The following is a 21,852-nucleotide window of genomic DNA, read 5'->3' as shown; positions in this document are numbered from 1 at the left end:
GGTTCCCGTTGTTGGAGAAATGGCTGCTGTGCAAATGCATTGATGACAGGAGAGGAGCAGGATGCCTCCCTTATGATTTAATCATGGGGGAGAAGTGCAACCGTTGATCACACTGTCACGTTTTAGCGACATTTTAGCAATGGTAAGCCTCTGTGTGATACTCCCCATAGAATAATAGATCGAACCTGCTTTTTCTCTTGATTGTTTTGAGTGAGACAGGCTGGGTGATGTTGGCTGTTTATGGAGAGTGGTGATTTTTGGAGAGGTGATGGAAGCCCTACTATAGGATATGAGTGTGGTCTGAAGGAGAAACAAATGAACATATCCTTTATTTTCTTGGTCATGGCCTGATTTGTCTCATTCTGGTACTGACGTTGTTCATGCTGAGGTACAAGCTATATCTGCCCTCCTGCCTCTGTGGTCATACTGTTAAAATCAAGACTGGGAGCCATGGACCTAGATTTTTATGGATTCATACTATTATTTCATTATTATAATTTCATGTTGTTTATAATTCATACATTCATTCTTAACTGTGTGGGAACCTTATTTGGTCATCCTTGATACTTATGGTAATTGCTGTGTGACTTAGTGAAATACAGTGTTTTAAACTGGTATCATGGAGGCTATATTGAATTGACATTTCTTATGGAATGGATCAGGATTTAGGTCCACAGGAGACTCTGAAATCAGTGGCACAGCTTAATTGTGTTAATGTAAATCCCACCCATTTCATTTGGACTGCTATACGTATGGCTATAAGCTTGAACAATAGCACATTTTGGAAAGAATTTCCATGCCAAATGAGTACTTTCAAATATTTATCAGGATATCATACTGGTGGATATGTAAAAATTAAAATGTTAGATTTTTGTAGATTGTGTTGTTTTGCCTTTTAAAAGTTGTTTCCTTAGGGTTTACTCTTTCTGGAATTAAGTGAGGATCCTGTTTAGTCATAGCAGTGCTCACTTTCCTTGCAATAATTTATTTATTTTAAGTATTGCAACCTGACACTTAAGGGAAATCTATATTTCTATTGGGATGACTCGAGTTGCATGTGTAGTTCCATGTAATTCCAGAAGCACGGGGCTATAGATCAGTGTCAGTCTAGTTCAACAAAACCTCAGAAGATATAAAATATGGATTATCTCAAACCTTTTAAAAATGATGGGCTAAATCAAATAAACTGTTGTTTTATAGTCTACCATTATTCCAGCATGCATGGATGAAAAATCCTTCCATATTAGTATTTATATTGTAATATAATATAGCATTTATATCATTAAACACAAATGCCACTATATATGTAAAAGCTATGGCATTAAAAATGTCTCTTATGCCTAGAGAGACTCTTAATCTGCTCTACATTCTACAGCACTATTTTTCACTTTATGGTGGTAAGTTCATCATCACAATCTCATGTGACTTTTGTACAGACTCAGCTTCATAAGTATGTAAAAGTATAAAATTAGAGTTTTGTTGCAATAAAACAGGTAGAAAATACGTGCTTCTCTAAATGTTGACTTCAGTTCACATCTGTCCTATCCAGCATAGCCAACAGTGAGAGAGGATGAAAGCCGAAGTCCAACATCATCTTGAGGACCACTTGTTCCCCTTTTTTGTACTAAAAGCCCATCAAGTACAGTTTCCTTCCAAGAGGCCTGTCCACTTAAGGGTATGCTACACAACAGTTTACAAATTCTGGTCCACAGGATGCATATTCTCTTTAATAATTAAAAAGCATACAGCATGCCAAAAAGGGGGGAAGTATTTGAACATCCACATAAGAATGCCTAATAATCTCATGTGATGTAGGCCTAAGACAATTGAACTTCTCCATCCCAGAACTGTGTGTGTGTGTGTGTCTGTGTTTCTTTGAACAAGGTAAGATGTTTGAAATCAGGTTGTATGTCAGCATATAGGTCAATTTGATATTCTCTGACTATGGTTGACCTTTGGTTTCTACCCTGGGGTAAAATTATTCTACCTTGTTTCCATTGCATTTTTATGTTCAGATTGTTTTACATGAAAAGCATACAATGGAGATTATCGCACTGCGTTCTGAGAACGTTCTCATCACGTGATGAGAACGGAACGCATTTGAGAATAGGAGAGGGAAAGAGGAGACCAGAGCAGAGAGCAAGAGGGAGAGGGTCTGGCTGCTTCTGGGGGGGGGGGGGCTCTAGTGTCATGTCCAGTGGGGCTCCTGTGCTGTCACAATGCAGGAGGCAGGGATGCCCAGGACCTTCTCCTCCTTCAATCCAGGAGGGAACCCACAAAAGCTCCTCTGTTTGGAGCACCACACAAAAGCAAGCAAACAACTCCCAGAATTCCATAGCAAAGAGCCAGACAAGAGTTAAAGCTCACAACCTGAAGGCACACATTACATGCACACACACAGGAGCAAAAGGGTGTCAAGCTGCCAAAAAGGGGAAATGGGATGACAGCAGAGGACTCTTCTAACCGGTTTAAAGAGCTGCAATGGCTGCCGGGGCTCTGCCCTTGGTCCAGTCCCCTCCCTTTCCCTCCGCTTGAAGGGACCTCCGTGGAGCTCCCTTAAAGACCAGACTGCCAAGGAGGGGACTCTGCCCTTGGCCCATCAAGTTACATAGGTTTTATCCTATTTTCTTCAAACATATGCCAGCATATGAAGCCCCAACGTTTTATAGGGGCTTGCCTTCTTTCCCTCCCAAGAGAATCCTCGGACTCCCTTCGGAGGGAAGACAAGATGGGGGGGGGGGGGGGGGCGCTTGCCTTCCTTCCCTCCCAAGAGAATCTTCGGAGGGAAGACTTCTCAGTGAGGCTGAGAAGCACTCTCCCGGCCAGAGTCCCTAGGCTTACTGAAATCCCCCACCTCCCTTCCCCATAGAAATCAATCCAAAAACTGAGTTTAAAAGGAGCAGAGGCAAGCCCTTTGGGTCTGCATCTGGGAGAGATTTTAAACTCCGTTTTTGGATTGATTCCTATGGGGAAAGAGGGGAGAGAGAGAGATGGCAGGACATCCCCATAGCCAAGCAACCTCTGCCTCCTCAGATGAAGACCCATAGGGCTCTCTGCTCCTTTTAAACTCCGTTTTTTGATTGATTCCTATGGGGAAAGAGGGCAGAGAGAGAGAGATGGCAGGACATCCCCATAGCCAAGCATCCTCTGCCTCCCCAGAGGAAGACCCATAGGGCTCACTGCTCTTTTTAAACTCCGTTTTTTGATTGATTCCTATGGGGAAAGAGGGCAGAGAGAGAGATGGCAGGACATCCCCATAGCCAAGCATCCTCTGCCTCCCCAGAGGAAGACCCATAGGGCTCACTGCTCTTTTTAAACTCCGTTTTTGGATTGATTCCTATGGGGAAGGGAGGTGAGGGATTTCAGTAAGCCAAGCCTCCCTTTTCCCTCTTTCCTGGGAGCAGCGCCTCTCCCGAGCCGTCCAACCACTGAGTGGCGACGTCATCAGAACACAGCCCACAAAACGTAATACAGCAAACCGTTCTGAGAACGGTTTCAAGAAAAAGGAATCACAGTGCGGTAAACTGCCGTTCTGATCACGTTCTGATCACGTTTTGATTACTAATGCGGTAATATCCGTTCCAGGAACGTTCTCATCACGTGATGATACGGAACGTTCTCAGAACGCAGTGCGATAATCTCCAATATTTATGGGTTTGTTTTTTTTTTCAAATGAAGCTTGGAGAATTCATACATCTTGTGGAAATTTTATCTTGAATTTCAGAGTTTATTAAAACCTATAGGGTTGCCATACATTGGAAATGAGTTGAAGGCACACAACAACAAAACTTGATATTTCTTTTATACTTGGTTTATAACTCTCATAATGCCTCACATTGGCCATGCTTACTGGGTATAATGGTAGTTGTAGCCTATGTATCCAACAAGCAAACTGTTGTTAGAAGTGATGTACTGCTGTTGTGAAAGAAATTGGAATGGGCAACAATTAAGACATAACGTAAAATAATACTTTAAAAAACCTGTATGATTGAAATAGGCAGAACAAGGTGGTTATTAAAATGAGTGCCCCAAATCTTATAGACAAAGTATATATTTTAAATTTATCGCTAGAAAGTGTATTTTTATCATAGTTCTTGTGTTTGTACATGCAGTGAAAGTGAGAATGGAAATTGCATATTCATGGATACACATTCACTGAATTGGCCAGTGAGTTAGAGGAACTAATCTTCCTTAGTATTTTGAACTTAATAATATTTCAATTTTGTTTAAAGAGCAAATTCTGAAGCTATTGCAAACCAAGATAATAAAAGGTACATTGGGGTAAGCTTTAGGATTATAGACTACAGTCCAAAGATCTGCCAGTCTGCCTTGCCAATAGTCACGATGGCTGGAAGATTCCTTGAGTTGTAGTCCAGAAAGTAACTTTTCCAAACTCTAAGTTATAGTGGTAACATTTAGCTTTACAAGAACTGCTCAATGTTAGTGTGAGCAGTGAATCAGCTATTTGACTTGATATAAGGCAGGTTACGTTCTAAGTTCCTTTTGACATATAAAAGGTCATCTTGCTATTTTTTGCCTGCCTCATCTATGGAAACCCACTGGGTGATCTTGGGCAAGGAGCCCTGGTGGCGCAGTGGTTAAATGCCTGTACTGCAGCCATTCACTCAAAACCACAAGGTTGCGAGTTCAAGACCAGCAAAAGGGCCCAAGCTCGACTCAGGCTTGCATCCTTCCGAGGTCGCTAAAATGAGTACCCAGACTATTGGGGCAAATTAGCTTACTTGCTAATTAGCTTATTTGCTGTTCACCGCTATGCTCTTTGGAATAGCGGTATATAAATAAAAAAATAAAACAAAACAAGTCACAGTCTCTCAGCCTGAGAGGAGGCAATGGCAACCCCCCTCTGAGGAACCTGGACAAGAAAACACTCTGATTGGTTTGCTTTAGGATCACCATAAGTCAGAAATGACTTGAAGGCATGTAATAACTGTTGGAACAGGAGCAAGATCTATAACTTGAGTCATTATAGGGTTAATGTCATTGTAGGATTAATGGTGAACTATTGAGATAGAGATGATCTTCAGCTGTGTGTATTGCCTTAATGAGCTGTTGATCCTTCATAAGTCTAGCTTCCTTCATCAATCACTGTTTTCTCTTAGCTTCTTTTCTGTTGCATTATATTTTGTGTTACTTGCTTCAATGTAGTTTATATTATTTGATGTATTTGTTATTTTGTATTATTCTGTTTGCTATTATTACTATGGTCCATTTTGTATCTTTTGCATATATATTGGTTTTGAATACTTTTGTTATACCATATACACTCTACTATAAGTTGACCTCATATATAAGTCGAGGGCAAATTTTGGGGCCAAAATTATGCAAGTCAAGGTTAAAACTTAGGGGCATGGAACAAAGATATAAAGTATGACATTTACTGTCTTCATACAGAAATGTCTTATTCAGGTCCTTCTATGCCCTATTCCTCTTGGCACTCTTTTGAGGGGAAGCACCAAAGAGGTGCCACCACTGCTATTTTACCACCCAAGGCCAGAAGCATCATCCCAGTGGAAAGAGTAGAGGGGATTGGTGCATCTTTTGGGTGCTCCAAGATGAACTAAGTTCTTACCCTTTGCTACTCTACTCAGAGAAGGGGAAAAGTTAAAATACACCCCTTACATTGACTCATGGATAAGTCAACCCGGCTTTTGGGGGTCAAGTTTTTGACAAAAATTTCTGGACTTATGCATGAAAATATACAGTACATTGTTTTGTTACCTTTTAAGCAGATATGGATAAAATTATTTATAGTGCCTTTTGCTTTTGGACTTTTCAGTTCCATTGTTTCAACAATAACAAAAATAATGGCATGTTAGTGCATGGAGCCCCACTCCCTCTTTCATTGTCATCAATCTTTATTACAGTTTGTGTTTGGTTTTCATGCAGGTGGTTGACCAGATTGATACACTGACTTCTGACCTGCAGTTGGAGGATGAGATGACTGACAGTTCAAAAACAGACACATTGAACAGCAGCTCAAGTAGCACAACGGCATCAAGTTTGGAAAAAATCAAGGTGCGAGCCAACGCACCACTCATCAAGCCCCCCATCCCACCCATCTGCCATTCTCACAGTACTGAGGAAACCCAATCCACCACCCCCTCCTCCACGGTTGACTCCTGTGAAGTGTGAAGACTCTCACCGGCCAGTGATCCCTCCCAACCCTGTAAAGACTAATGGGACACTACTACGAAATGGAGGATTACCAGGTGGACCAAATAAAATTCCAAATGGAGATATATGTTGTATACCTAACAGTAACTTGGACAAAGTTCCAATGCAACCTCTGATGCACAGAGCTGAAAAAGACAGGTGTCCTCAGCCTGGAACACGGGAACGGGTACGATTTAATGAAAAGGTGCAGTACCATGGCTATTGTGCGGATTGTGATGTTCGATATAATATTAAAAACAAGGAGGTTCACTTGCACAGTGAACCTGCCCACGGGCCAGGAAAGCTGCCTCACCAATGTCCCCCTTTACCGCCACCTCCACCTCCACTTCCTCCTTTTCCATTAGAAAATGGAGGGATGGGAATAAGTCCCAGTAGTAGCTTTCCCCCTCTTAGACCTGCAACTGTGCCTCCACAAACTGCACCAAAACCCCAGAAGACTATCTTGAGAAAATCAACCACTACAACAGTGTGATATTATCCCATTTGGAAAACTGTTTTCCCCCCTCTTATGTATAAACATAAAAAAGGTAATGAGCACTTTCTACTCAAGCAATAAAAAGCCCAATATATTGCACCCTTTCTACTATGAAGTGGCATAAAAATCTCATGGTAAGTAGAGAGAATCTTGTTATATGTTGATTGATGCACATATCACAAAATTGCATTTTTGGAAGCCATAAACCATTAAGCTGCAGGCAAAGCACCCCTAGCTATTAGTAATTATATAGGTGGGGAACCATAGTCATTCAATAGCAATTATCGATGAAGAGAAATCTTTTTCAAAATATAATAATTTGTTCAATAAGATCAGTTTTATACTATAACATATGTTTTAAAATATAGATTGTAGGAATGTAATGTATATGAGTGGAAGCTGCAGAGATCATGGATTCAAAGGAAATGTATAACAGAATAAATGTTCTGGAATATTGTATTGTACATCAATGTTTGATAGGCCAAAGTACTTTTATTCAGAATCTTGACTGAAAAGAAACACATATTTTACACTGATACTCTGTCAAGTAAAACACAGTTTCATATCAACACTGTGTTCATTACCCCATTTTAAACCTTAGCATTTCACAGGAGGACCAGGTTTTTCAGATTTATCCAATTTGCCATTAAAAAAAAAAACCAAAAAACCAGTTGAGGTACGATCCTATGACTTTGAATTTACTTCATGGTTACTCTCAGGGCCTGGAGCTCCCATTTTATGGGAAACGGAATGGTCCCCTACTTGCTCTCATATTGGCAGAGAAATAATAAAAACTGCCAGTTTTAATAACTGAATGCTTTTATAGAAAGAGTTTCTGTAACAGAGTGCTGTACTGTTTTTTAATTGTATTGTTTTAAAATTAATTTTTACTATTTTTAATTTTATGTTTTACATTGTTTCTGTTATTTAATTACATTTTAATTAACTATTTGTACGTTTAAGTTATATTGTATTTGTTTTAATTTGTAAGCTACCTTGAGTCTTTAGTTTTTTTGGGATAGGTGGAGTAGAATGAAGCTACAGTTGCTACATCCCATTTAGTTTAGTGGGTGATATTTCTGAGCACACGTAACATAGGAACTCCCTCTTAAACCCAGTGGAAAGAACTGTGTCTATTAATTGGCTTGCAAATGCACATTAGCCTGTCTTACCCACCAGCTACTCCTTATGTGCTTCATGTATCCTGTTCGGATACTGTCATTATATTGCCTTTGGTATGGCATTTCTGGTTCTGGGGTTACTGAGTATAATGACACAGATTACATGTTAGTATAGTAGAATATCTCCAGTCCTGGCTGAACACACACAAATGTTTCTATTAGAATGATGGTGTCTAATCCTGATTGTATTAAAGACTGTGCCAGTGCAGTGATTAATAGGTTCAAGTTGTCAACTGATTTTTAAAAACAAATGCTCATTTTATTGTCTCAATATTCATAGTGCAACTGAGGTGGTGAGTTGAGCCTAGGGATGTCAGCAAAGTTTTTCCAAGACAGTCTTAGAGACAAACTTTGAGAGCTCTTAAAAAGTTTTTTGCTAAACAGGATTGGCCAAGTTAGGACTCTGATGAGTAAAAGGTGCTGTAAGCTATATATCAGAGAAAGGAATTGGCTGAATATTAGTTGCCCAAGAAAACTATGAAATTAATGGGAGTTCCATCAGTCAACTTTTGAGGGCACATGTACACACACAAAAGAGTTTGTTTTTTTTTAAAAGAAATATCTGAAATTCTTCTCCAGCGCAGATTGGTTCAGAAAATAGATTCAATTAACTGGATCTCCCCCCCCCCCCCCTTTAGAAACAAGTTCAATTTATTTCTAAAGCAGGCTTGCTCATCTATTGTTGAAACACTTGCGTTTGTCTGTTTTCTACTTCACATGTGCAGAAATGTACCTAAGACCAGTGACATATACAGAATCCTCTAAATGGAAACTGTAGGAAATTGTACAGAATAATATGAAAATGTGAGCACTATTATCAGTAACAGAGGATGTAATTTTGGTCTTATATACTTCATGGAAATGAAGAGTAAACTCTGGTCAAAGGTGCATTTGTGTTAAAACTGTTGGACTAGGATTTCAGGAGACCAGGGCTCAAATCCTTGCTCAGTCATGGAGATCCTCTAGGTGACCTTGGGGAAGTCATACTCTCAGTCTCGGAAAAGAGCAATGACAACCCCCCTCTGAACAAATATTGTGAAGAAAACCTCATGCCAGATTTGCCTTAGGGTTCCCATAAAACAGAAATGAATTGAAAGATTACAACAACAGCAATATTCATTGCTCTGAACATACAGCATACATTCAGATTTGAATTATATTTTAGATGCAGAATAAAAAATTAACATAGGCCCTATACAGACCGGCACTTGGTGCTGGCCTGTGGGCGGAGTTAGGGCACAGCATCTGCACACTGGATGCCTTAACCCTGCCCCAGGGTGCCATTTTGGTGTGCACCATCATGAGGCCCCTCCAGTGTTGCATCCAGATGATGCAGCACCAAAGGGGCATCATAAAGCCACACTGCTGTGGCTATGGCTCCCCTTGAAGGGTGCAAAAAGGAGCTGCTTTTTGTGGCTCCTTTTTCCGCTCTCCAGAGGCCGGATCAGGGCTGCGGTGTGAGGCTGCTATGGCCCTAATCTGGCTAGTAAAAGGTTGGCTGCAGACCTCCCCCTTTGGGGCTGTAGCCCCTTAAGCACCTTTTGAGTCCTATAAGGTTTTCTTTAAAATATGAGAGAGTTTAAATGAATGGAACAAATTGTGTAGCAATATAGGGTGATTCAAAAAGAATGGTGCAAAACCGAGTAAGAACAGTTTTATTTTTGCACCATTATTTTTGAATCACCTGGTATTTCCCCAAAAAGAACACATAAAGTCTTGGGGCAAATGATGTTTCTCTGTATGGGGACCTGAATGAATTGCAGTCTTCACTCATTATATATCGGTGTCTTCCATTTTCAGAATCAATTAGAACAGAATTTGCAGTTGCATAATTTAATGTAGAGGCCACACTATCAGAGCGACAGAAGTGCACAATGATGTAGCTCATAAAAATTTCAGTGACATTTTTATCCACATTGTGCATCTGATGGTGACAGGCAATCTCTGTTGGCTTGATTTAGAATCAGCTCAGTGTTTAAGAGCTTTGTTAGCAAGCCTACAGAAAAAGCTTGTCTGTTTTCCAAGAGTTTTCTTCTATGTCTGAAGTTTTGTACAAATATGTGAATTTCTGAATTGCTTCTGGGAATTGTAGTTTGGCTTGCTACCACATGCATAATTAAAATTTTGGTAAAAATGGATGCTGCAATGCCAGGGCTAAGATAGTCTACCAGTTTTTGTTCATTTACCATTTCATTTCTCAAAAAAATTAAAGAGATTTGCATTTTTGGAACTTCTGGACTCATATAGTACATAAGTAGGTCCTGTCTGTGTTATAAAACTATTTGTTAACTTCTAGATACAGAATTTGGTGACAGGGTACAATAAGAATAGGAAGGGCCCTGTGTGTATATAACAATTCTGCATGTCTATAAAAAACTCAGGAGTTACTTCTGGGTGCATGAAAAGTGGTAGTGTGGTTGCTATGTATGGCAAAATGTGGGAAGTGTTAGCCTGGATGCAGTGGCAGCTGGTATCTTCTGTCAGTAGGGCACTTGACCCACTTGGGCTTTTTGTACAAATATTAGAGTAGCTACACAGCCCACAAAATAGAGTCAGTACCTTCGATAGCTCTTAGGTTAACATCTGGAGGAGAATTCACCACCTTACTGTAATGGGACCCACCAGCTGTTATCTCCTATATGGTCCATGCTTTCTAGGTGTCTCCTATAGTTTTTCTATCCTGCTCTCTTTCACACACACCTCTCCAGATACTATCTACTGTGATTCATAATACAAACTACTTGTATTTTTATTGTAATGCCATGATTTGTTATGGTTAGTCATGGTTTGTATAGATTGGTGATTAAATTTTTACCAAATGCTTCTGGAAGCTTGAAATGCTGTATAGAGAAATGACATGGAAGTTGCATGTTGAACACAGTACCGTATCCAAACTCATGTGTGTTGAATGCATAGTGATTTTTGTGTGCAGGTGTGAAACATAATCTCACTATCTAATTTCAAAGAGCTATCATAAGATTAATAGCATGGCATATATACACATGATCTTTCAGAATGCAACTAAGGGTCCAAGGTAAGCAGGGTCATGGGCTTTCTGTAGTAAAATGCAAGCAACCAAAATGAAACAGCGTATCTCAAAAAGAGTAAGGCAGATTATTTGTATCCTGGAGACTTTGTATAAATTCTCTCTTTTTTATTGTTGAAATTTTACCTTGTTTGTAATTAACCCCCAATCCTTCCCATGCTCCCTATCCCTGTTTAAAGCAAAGTTTAATGATCAGTCATGATGTATATCTTAAAATCAATCAGAGTTCATGGTCTGTTTGTGACAGAGAATGAGGGTGGTTGGGATGCCCACCATCACCTGAGGCCCTGCTTGGTGCCACACCATTGTTCCACAACTTTAGATATGATGATAGTGGACCTTGTGTAGATACATGATCCAGCATGTAATTTATAAATGGGGACCAGAGTTCCACAAAGGTTTCATTTCCCCCACTTTCTTCAGCCTAGCACAGGAGGTTAATTTTTCTCCTACGACTACCTACCAGAATCTCCTCTCTAACCCTCCTAACTTGGATTTTTTTGAGGGATTTTGTGTGTTGTACATTTCACTGGGACCTGACTTGAGGAAAATACCTTTTACGCCAATACTTTTCACACTATATTATGTGGGGGACCAGCAATATTTCTTCTAATGTGCCAAGTACCAGTATTTTCTTTGTGGCCACTGTGTAGACCTATTTCTTTTTTCCTGGAAACTCCCAGTGGATAGGCAACTGATGATTCATGGACTGGCACCTTTCCACAAATCACTACTTTGAGTTGCACTATTTTATATCAAGGCCTTTCCTTTTCATCATAATGTGATATAACATAGTATAGTTACTCTTTCATTTTATCTTTTTTTATACTTCAGTGTTCATGGTAAGTTCTACATTCTGGTGCTACATGAACTTAATTAAAGCAGAATGTAGTGAGCATTTTGGCAATGAAGAATTAGAAGTGTGTGTTCAGGCTTTGAAATTAAGAAAATAATGTTTAGCTATCCTAATATAGATACGAGGTTTCTAGAAACAGCTACTTTACTGTGTGAAAAATGTCCACAAATGAATCTGCTAACACCATGACGTTTTCCACACTGCATTTACTGTAAATGAACATCTTCTAATTCTCTCTATTCAGTGACTGAAAGAAGAGACGGTGAGTTTTGTACAACTCTTCAGAAAGGAAATGTATAATTATGGAACTATGCTGATTAAATGATCTTCTTTTCCTCCAGGTAAAAATAGAAGAAAAAATGATACTCATGTCAGCTGTAGTATGAGTTATGCCACTTAATGGATTAAAAAGATTAAAATGAGAAATAAAGCAAAAGGTAGTGGGAAAATAGCTCTGCAATATTTCAGGGGTTTTTTATGTTTTTAATTCTAATAGGCAAGGCATGGAGAATTCACCAACATCTGATGATCTGTGTGATATAACAGCACTAGTAATAGTCATGTTATTCACAAGTAGAATGAATATTAGCAAAAGTACTCAACTATTAGTTATTTAATGAGAATGTGGCAGCTATCCTGAGAATAGGGATTATGTATTTCTTCAACATCTACATCAGTTGTCACTCCAACACCTTTATTAGCAATGAGCTACTAAATTATTTTTTCCATGGTCCTTCCCATTATTTGTTCTGGAGATGAAGTACTTCCTGCAAGACAAGGACTGTCTTGGATGATAAGTGATACATATATACATAGAAGGGCATACAGAACATTGGAGTAGGTCATTGGAACCCATTTTGTTGAGTACAAATACAGACTGATTATTTAAATCAGAGGTGAGAATCATGCATCTCAACACATGGGACAGACAGTTCCTGAAAATATGTGTGGCCCCTGAGCTTTTCTTAGACCTGAACAGCAAGAGACATCCCTTGTATGCTCACCAACCACAATGGCTGTTTTGGTGTTTGAGGTGTTAAAAATACAATGAAGTTCCAGTGTACCCCCTGGAACGTGACCACTACCATTTAGGTTAAAAACTAGATCCTTTGGCAATGTATTCATAAGAGAAAAAAGTACTGTTTTTGAATCACATTTAGGAGCACCATTGTTGCACCAAGCTGATTGTGGCATTAATGTCACTGCTGTTTGACTTGTTTTCATTTTGTCATTTCTATTTGTTTGCTTCTGCATTGCTAAACAGCAGATGGTAAGGATCCAAATAGGAACTGTGGTGTGAGTGAGAGGGACTTGAGGCCCTGCTGTAGACTTGCCTGCTGTTGCTACTATTACCAATTTTAATTTGTCTGTGTGTTTGTTTTAGTCTTTTACTGTTCATTTTAACAAAAGATTAGAACAGGACCAGCTGCGCCCATACCTGGACCGGAGGGACCTAGAAACTGTTGTACATGCTCTGGTAACTTCAAGACTGGACTTCTGCAATGTACTCTACATGGGGCAACCCTTATACCAAACTCGGAAGCTTCAAATGGTACAGAATATGGCAGCCCGGCTGGTCACTGGCGTATCCAGGACCAGCCACATAACACCTGTGCTTAAAGATCTCCACTGGCTGCCCATTCGCTTCCGAGCTCAATATAAGGTGTTGGTTATTACCTATAAAGCCCTAAATGGCTTGGGTCCAGGATTCCTAAAGGACCGCCTCTCCCCGTACAATCCGCCTCGCACCCTCAGAACATCTGGGCAGCAACTACTGAAGGTGCCTGGGGCTAGGCTAGCTTCCACTTCTAGAAGGGCCTTTTCCACAGCTGCCCCAGCCCTTTGGAATTCGCTGCCCACAGAGCTCCGCTCATCCACCACCCTGGCCCAATTTAGGAAGGATCTTAAAACCTTCCTATTTAAGCAGGCATTCCCCGACTAAATATCCTGTGGGCCTCCCTCCTCTTCCGTGGCCATGAGGATGGGCTATCGGGGCCTTTGCTATTGTTTTTAGATTGTATGTTATTGATATTGTATGTTTTTAACCTGTATTTGTTTGCACTTGTTGCATTGTTGTACGCCGCCCTGATCTTTTTGGAAGGGCGGGATATAAATAAATTTTATTATTATTATTATTATTTTAATTTGCAGGGAAATCCACAGTGACCATCACCTCCCCCCATTTTCCCCCTCCTTTTTTACTCTGGAATCCCAGCTTCTCTAATTAGTGTAGATAACTGATGTCATCCAGCCCTGAAGTATTATTTTGGAGTAATTTTGCATTTTTCTGCAGTTTCCCACCTTTACAATTTGAATGATTAACATAAACAAACACTTAAGCCTACCTGAACCTTGTGCTGCTTTTGTCTGAATTATGAATAAGGGAGTGATGCTTTTCAGACTCAGGAAGGACAATCACTTTCACATAGGCTTTTATGGATTGCAGGTGAAATGGGTTTTCTCCACAGTTTTAAGCAAACTGATATGTTGATGCTTTCCAAGCAGATTTATAGGTAGACATGCAGTGATTCTTCATTGTGTTCATCTCTGAATATTGCAGTGTGGTTCTTAGGTCAAAATATGCAAAAATTACATTGAAAGGAGAATGTATACAAAAGTGCATATATAAAAGTTGCTAGCAAAAAGTATGTATGTTGGGGGCAGTATGCCCAATTTTTATATATAAATTTTCATAGTTGTTTTTCTCCTTTGAAAACAGTAACAAGGAAAATAGATCAGACTTGTGTTGAAACACATGTTAGAATCACATACAGCAGAAATATATTGGTTAATTGATAATTACATATTCCTCATTTTACTTTCCATGTGGAGAAAGTGACAGAACTGGAGATGCATGATGTGGGGCAAGCATACTCTTCTCTTTTTACATGTTGGTTCAGTATTTCTTCGCCGTAGTCTCTGTGCCCTTATACACATGGGATGTAATGCACCTGCGCAGTACTGGTTTGGAACTTTCAAAGCAGTTAGCTGGTGTTTTTGGCAGTAGCCCCCACCCATCCACACCTCCCTATATAAGCTCCCTCCGGCGTCCGAAATTCCAGTTCTTTTTCATTCGTTGCAACAGTAACGTTGTTAAGAACTTTCAGAGTGCTTTCTTCTTTCACTTTTGGTTTTGATTTGGCTTCTTCTATAGATTCTTCTCATTGAATTTCCCTCAGATTTTGGTGTTTTGGCCTCAGCCCTTGGACTTTGCATGACATCCACATTCTTCAAACAATGTATCAAGTGTAGGAGTAAGACCTGTGAAAAAGACAGCCATTCCATGTGCCTCCTTTGCCATAACATGGCCTTGTGCCACCATTGTACACCTCAGTTGTGCCACAACTGCACCACTTAGGCTTGAGGCATTGCTTTGGGAATGAGCCCTCCGTGCCCCAACTCCATTGTGCTCTGCCCAAGAACACCACTGGGCAAAAGACCTCTCAGGTCCTCCATTCGACTTGCCATCTGACAGTTGACTATTGACTTGCATTCAACCTCAGCTCTTGCAAAGCCAGCCTTGGTATCGATACCATCGTTGGTACCTTCTCTGTGTCAAGATGATCTTAGAGTCTACCCACATCTCCTATATATCTGGCACACAAAAAAGGAAAAAGAAGAAGAAAGCTAACTCATCTCCATGGCTTGTGTACTCGCTTCAGATCCCTCCTCTGACACAGATGTTTATCACACTATACTCTTATAGTGCTACTATTCCACTTTAACTGTTCTAGCTGCCTCCTGTTGCATTCTGGGATTTGCAGTTTTAAGGAGGGGTATTTGAGAATTCTAAATACCCCTCCTTAAAACTGCAAATCCCAGAATGCAACAGGAGGCAGCTAGAGCAGTTAAAGTGGAATAGTAGCACTATAAGAGTATAGTATGATAAACACCACAGTATCCTACTCTTCCTTCACAACCGGTATCTCCTTGGTCTCATGCCGATGATACTAAAGCTTTGGCCAAAGCCCATGCCTCTCTACTACCTCCTGGCCAAGCTCAGGCTTCATCTATGCCTTCCCAGGAGCCTCCCTTATGACCTCCTTCACAACTCATGGATCAAGGAGATTGTCAGTCTCCCGCCAAACATTTACGGGACCTGTCTCATTCTCAAGAGTCTTCACTGGCTTCTCGCTCACCATGTCCATGTCAACCTCAACTCTAGAGCCCTCTATGGTACCAAGAGGTGCTACCTCAGTTTCCCCACCACTCTTGCCTCGATGATCAGGTTATGTTGATGACCTGTGTGATAGAGCTTATCACTTGGACCATCCTCTATCATGTAAATATTGCAGACTTTGTGACTCTGAAGGCCATATGTTTTGGGCACAGCTACCCCAGTCTTCCACTCCATCTCAGCATTCTCACTCTGGGGACCATCAGCAATCTCCACCACCACAACCTCTGAGGAGACACACTCCCTTGCCTACCTATGCGGTACAACCTCAACAAAAATCTGATACTTCTCTCTTTGATGTGCCAACCTCGCCGTACTCTCAAGACTCAGACGCTTATAACCGCACCAGCCATGATGATGAGTCCACCTCACAATGAGGAGATTCTTCTGATCGCAGGGCCTTTGTAGATGAGATGATCCGGATGGTTCATTCTTTGGATCTTCAGGTTCTCACAGAACCACCAGAGGACCATGACCCTACCTACCATTTAGGTCAGGATGATGTCCCTCCACTTCTGCCTCATTCGCTAAAGGTAGCGCATTGTACCTGATCCAATCCATCAACAATCCCTCCTACTTCCTGAAGAGTTGACTTTATCCACTGGCTTATAGATGGAGACTACCAGTGGCTCACACGGTTGTCTTTTCCCAGACCAACTCATCACAAAAATCCCACACCACACCTTCTGACAAAGAGGGCAAGAAACTTGATTCCTTTGGTAAGAGGTTTTATGCAACTTCTGCACTCCACTTTCACATGGTCAATTATATTGCCTGCATGGCGGGTTACCACCAGTTCCTTTGGGACAAGTTGCTACCGTTCCTCGACCATCTCCCTGAAGATGACAGGAGGATCACCACCACTGTTTTGTCGGAAGCTAATTCTCTGGCCGATCAACAAATTATGACTGCTCACTATCTTGCTGAATCTAGTGATAAAGCCCTGACTGCAGCCATAGCTCTCTGGCACCATGCATGGCTCTGCTCCTTTGGCCTCTCCCCACAGGTCAGGAGCACTACCAAATCACTGTAGTTTGACAAAACCGGACTTTTTCACATTACGACCAATGACAAGCTGGAATGCACTCACAAACTGCACACCACAGTGGGAAAGTTTGGCTTCCCTCAAAGTTCCTACCATTCTAGACCCAGATTTCAAAGGTATTAACCTCAATCCTTGTCTTCCAAACAGTACCTGAGACAACAAAGGTCCTCTTATCAGCCTTCCTAGTCCCGCCATAATTCTTAGCAACATAAACTCAAATAAGGTTCCTCTTGCAAATGGCCTCAGGACCAGGACAAGCGTTATCTTTGATATAACGCGCCCCTATATTGAACCCCCTTCTTTCACGACAAACTCTATTCCTTCTACAATGCTTGGGCCTCCATTACCACCAGCATATGGGTCTTCAACATCATCAAGGATGGCTACATCGAGTTTGAATCCCCCCCCATCCATGAGTCACATTTGTCACTCCAGATCATCACTGGCCTTGCACTTGGAAATACAAAACCTCCTTCTCAACGGTGCCATAGAGGTTGTCCCTCCTACCCTCTCTATAACCTCCTACTGTGGTGTGCCTCTCTTTCTTTTCCCATTATATTTTGGTGAATAAAAAGGACAGAGGTCTACGCTCAATTCTGGACCTCAGAATACTCAACTGTTACATTCAACCCAAATGGTTCAGAATGAAATCTCTCCACCATGTCTTCTCATTTCTCCAAAAAGGGGACTAGTTTGCAGCCTTGGACTTGAAAGATGTCTTTTCATGTGTCAATTCATCATTCGCACTGAAGATTCCTTTCCTTTATGTTGGTTGAAATGACCTATCAGTTTACTGTCCTCCCATTTGGTCTCTACACCGCACCAAGGGTATTCACCAAATGTGCGATAGTCATAGCAGCCTTCCTCAGACAACGAGGAATTATCATCTTCCAGTACATAGACTACTGATTTTTGGTCACCCATTCCAAAGAACAATTCAGGCACGACATCCACTTTGTGCTCGATCCCCTCGACCATCTTGGGTTGGTCAACTATGGCAAGTCCCATCTCACTCTGACACAGTCCATCACCTTCATTGGAGCAGTGATAGACTCTACAGTACAGTCAGCCTCCCTTCCTCTGGACAAGGCTCACACTATATGATGGTCTGTGGGCAGCCTGCATGATCCTTTTCACTGGTGTACTGTTATTCTTGCATGTTAACCACACAGTCTTATGATTACAAACTCAAATATTCTTTTCATTTTTGCAAAGAAACTTGATATCACAACATTAGGCCTCCACTCCACACATTCTGGAGTTCCTCTTCTCTAGCGCCTTTCACTCTCTTCAGTGAAATGCTATTTGTCAGCCATTTTCTGCAGTCAGGGCTTTATCACTAGATTCAGCAAGATGGTGAGCAGTCACAATTTGTTGATCGGCCAGAGAATTAGCTTCCGACAAAACAGTGGTGGTGATCCTCCTGTCATCGCCAACAACTGGGCAATGCTTCTTGTTTTTGGCATCCTCTTATCAAGACATTTTAAAAAGGCTATCAAAACCTTAATCCACCTGTTCTTCTTCCATCTCCTGCATGGATCCTACAGTTGTTCTTGGATCAACTCCCCAAACCTCCATTTGAGCTCATGGCCATCTGTGACATCAGGCTCCTCACCTGGAAAACTGCCTTTTTGGTGGCAATCATGTTGGCTAGATGGGTCAGTGAAATATGTGCCCTCTGTTCTAATCCACCTTACACCTGATTCCACAAGGATAAGGTGGTCCTTTGCCAAGACATCACATTCTTCCTCAAAGTGGTTTTGGAATTTCACCTCAATCAAGACATCATTTTCCTTGCCTTCATGCAGGATCTGTCCTCTGACTTCAAGTGGTCCCTTCACATTTTGGATGTGCGCAGGGCATTAGCCTTCTATGTGGACAGAATGGCCCACTTTTGCAGGATCACTCAGAATTTACCTTTTCCATAATACTTTTGCCATGTGGTCATACATGAATACATACACACAAACACACTAATTCCTATATGCTACTGTAATGCCGCTTGTTAACTCAATCTAAAGTGTATAACTGAAATATATTGCTTCCATTTCCTGTGTTGAAGTTCAAATTGTAGGTTTCTCAGGCCAGAGGCCTAACATTTTGTACTTACTAAAGGAAAATGTGCAAATTTTGCACACATAGTGGGCTACACTAGATTATTTTCAACCCCAAACTGGATGGGAGTTGCAGTTAGAAGTAATTTCTGGTTGGATCTTCCCAGATATCAGTGGAGCTGCTTCTGACGGCCTCCATGATTTTTCTACTCCTGAAGGCTGTCAGAAGCAGCAATTACACTTGGTTTGGGGGTTAGTAGGAGTTACATTTTGTCTTGATGCCACAAAAAGGGGTTGTGGGCCACAGGCAACCCACAAGCTGCACTTTCACTGCCCCACAATAAAGTGCCATGGACACCGCTACAGATATGTAAATGACAGCAACAGCATTGCTCACAGCAGTGCCACAGTATGTAGGAAAGAATGGGAAACAGTGAGGAGAGATATGAGTCCAGCAGTGTCACCTACAGATGGACCCTATGGTTAATCTAAATATTTGTTGTTGTTGTTGTGTGCCTTTAAGTAATTTCTAACTTAGGATGACTCTAAGGTGAACCTAACATGGGGTTTTCTTGGCAAAATTTGTTCAGAAACGGGTTGCCTTTACCTTTCACTGAGGCTGAGAGATTGTGACTGTAGAAATAAAGCTATAGAGATAATGCAGCTTGACCCCACTTTAAGTGTTGTAGCTCCATCCTATGGAATCCAGGGATTTGTAGTTTTGCAAGGTCTTTAGCCTTGCTGCTTCTCTGCCAAAGAGTGCCCAGCCTCACAAAACTATATATATCCCAGGATTTTGTAGGTTGGAGCCATGGTAATTAAAGTGGTGTCAAACTGCATTATTTCTACAGTGCAGATGTACCCTAGGACTCAGAATACGTGTATAATTAACCACAACAAAAAACAACCATCACTACAGTGACAACAATGATGGTATAGTATATGACCAGGCATGCCCTCTGCCACACAAAGAGGTAGAGCTACAGCATTGCTCTTTCTTATCAGTGCTTAAATTGTCTAGTATTTCCCTCTGAAAAGTATCTCTTCAATACCAAAGTCCCCTCAGATATGAGTAATTTTCACATCATGCCAGCAGTATTGAATGTGTGCCATGTAGTTAGGGCAAAATCAGCTTGGTTCTAGAAAAATGGGATGGTTAGCTGAGCACAGACTATTCCTCTCATCATATTCTACTTTGGGAAAAGAGTAGAACAGCTTCCTAGAATGTGAAGATATTTCTTCTAGTGCTCTTTTTGACCCCAGAGGCAGCTTTGGAATCTCGCCATAAATTTACAGTTTTTGTTTCTTTCTTTTGCTTTTTTCTTCCGTAGACAGTCCATACTGGAATGTATGGCTGTGTGTCTCATTACAGAAATCCAGTTCATGAACTAATGTATGTCAACATATTTAACCACATATTAAACAAAACAATTTATTTTCTGTCAAACACTTTGAAACACCAGGTAGCCGCAATTTAATTCTCAGGTTGCAGGAAAGCGCAGGGTAATCTTGTAGCTGTTTACTTTTCGCGTATGCATATAACCACTGAATGCCCACTACATTTTCATTACTAGAAATGTCTTGAGGCAGCATGCATTGTTGAGAATAAATTCTTACCAAATTACACTGCTGTGGATGTAAAAGCTTCCATATGTGGTTATTTATTAGAGCATAGGATTGCTTGCTGTGTTCATATACTTCTTATTTCCACAGAGAATAGAAACAGGTTGTTGCATTAATAATAAAAAAGGAAACATAATTATAGAGTATCAGAACAGAAGGCATAGTTGTACCTGGGAATGTCACTAACATTTTTTCCTGTGACATTTGTAATTGACTGCAAATCTCTGGGACTGAATACTGTTAACTTTGTGGCTACCATTAGGGCAACTGATTTAACCTTATGAAATCACATGGAAAGATTATCTGAAAAGGAAACGCTAGAAAAAAGTGCAGTTGTGAACATATCTCCACCTTGTTGCCACTTCATTGGTACGTTCTATATCATTTTGGACTACAAGCTTGCATCATCATGTAATCTGCTGTGAATTTGATTGGCTGACGCATAAGAGCAGAGCTTTTCAATGGCTACAGATGCAGTTGGATGAAAGGCAACAGAAGGAGAGACACAAGGGAAGAATTTTACCAAGAGGAGGCCAAAATGTGAAATGGTTGGTATTGGAATTAATTTTATTCTTTACAAGCACTGAAGTGTAGAAAAGATGGACTGAATATTGTAATTTTTTTTGTAAAATGTATGGACATTTTAATAGCTTTAAGACAAATTTCTTCATCTCTGAAAACCAAAATTTCATTTCTGACATTCAACCAGGGTTTAAGGTTGTAGAGCTAAATGTTTGCAAACAGCCTCACAGATAAGGGCTGTTCGACAGTGGAACACACTCCCTAGGAGTGTAGTGGAGTCTCCCTCCTTGGAGGTCTTCAAACGGAGGCTGGATGGCCATCTGTCGGGGATGCTTTGATCTGGATTTCCTGCATGGCAGGGGGTTGGACTGGTTGGCCCTTGTGGTCTCTTCCAATTCTATGATTCTATGATTCTATGATAACATTTCTGTTGCGTATACAGTATTACTGTGGTTAAACTTAAGTTGCTTAACATTTTTGTAGTTTACAACTAAGTAGTACCATAAGCAGCAAGAAAACAGTCTAACAGAAATTAAAATAGTACAGATTTAGTTCTCCACGGAATGCCAATCTGAATATGAAAACAAAATATGTAAGGTACTACAAGATTCAGGAACCATTGTTCCTCTGAGCTGTTCCAAGAGATCAAATAAATGTTGAAATTAGTAAATACCTGTA

At 40.7% G+C, this 21,852-nt stretch overlaps 1 protein-coding gene across 1 annotated transcript in view; it reads left to right on the top strand.

Annotated features, from left to right (window-relative positions):
* PRR16 (proline rich 16) overlaps positions 1-21,852 on the top strand; it is a 144,163-nt gene that overhangs the window by 88,091 nt on the left and 34,220 nt on the right. Inside the window, 2 exon segments of the mRNA XM_042455852.1 lie at positions 5,908-6,063; positions 6,065-6,804. Coding sequence (XP_042311786.1) covers positions 5,908-6,063; positions 6,065-6,667 — 759 coding nt within the window. The 3' untranslated portion in view covers positions 6,668-6,804.

This window comes from Sceloporus undulatus, chromosome 2 (assembly GCF_019175285.1).
Source record: "Sceloporus undulatus isolate JIND9_A2432 ecotype Alabama chromosome 2, SceUnd_v1.1, whole genome shotgun sequence".
In the NCBI taxonomy this organism is placed as follows: domain Eukaryota; kingdom Metazoa; phylum Chordata; class Lepidosauria; order Squamata; family Phrynosomatidae; genus Sceloporus; species Sceloporus undulatus.
This window is presented reverse-complemented; position numbering and strand designations above follow the sequence as displayed.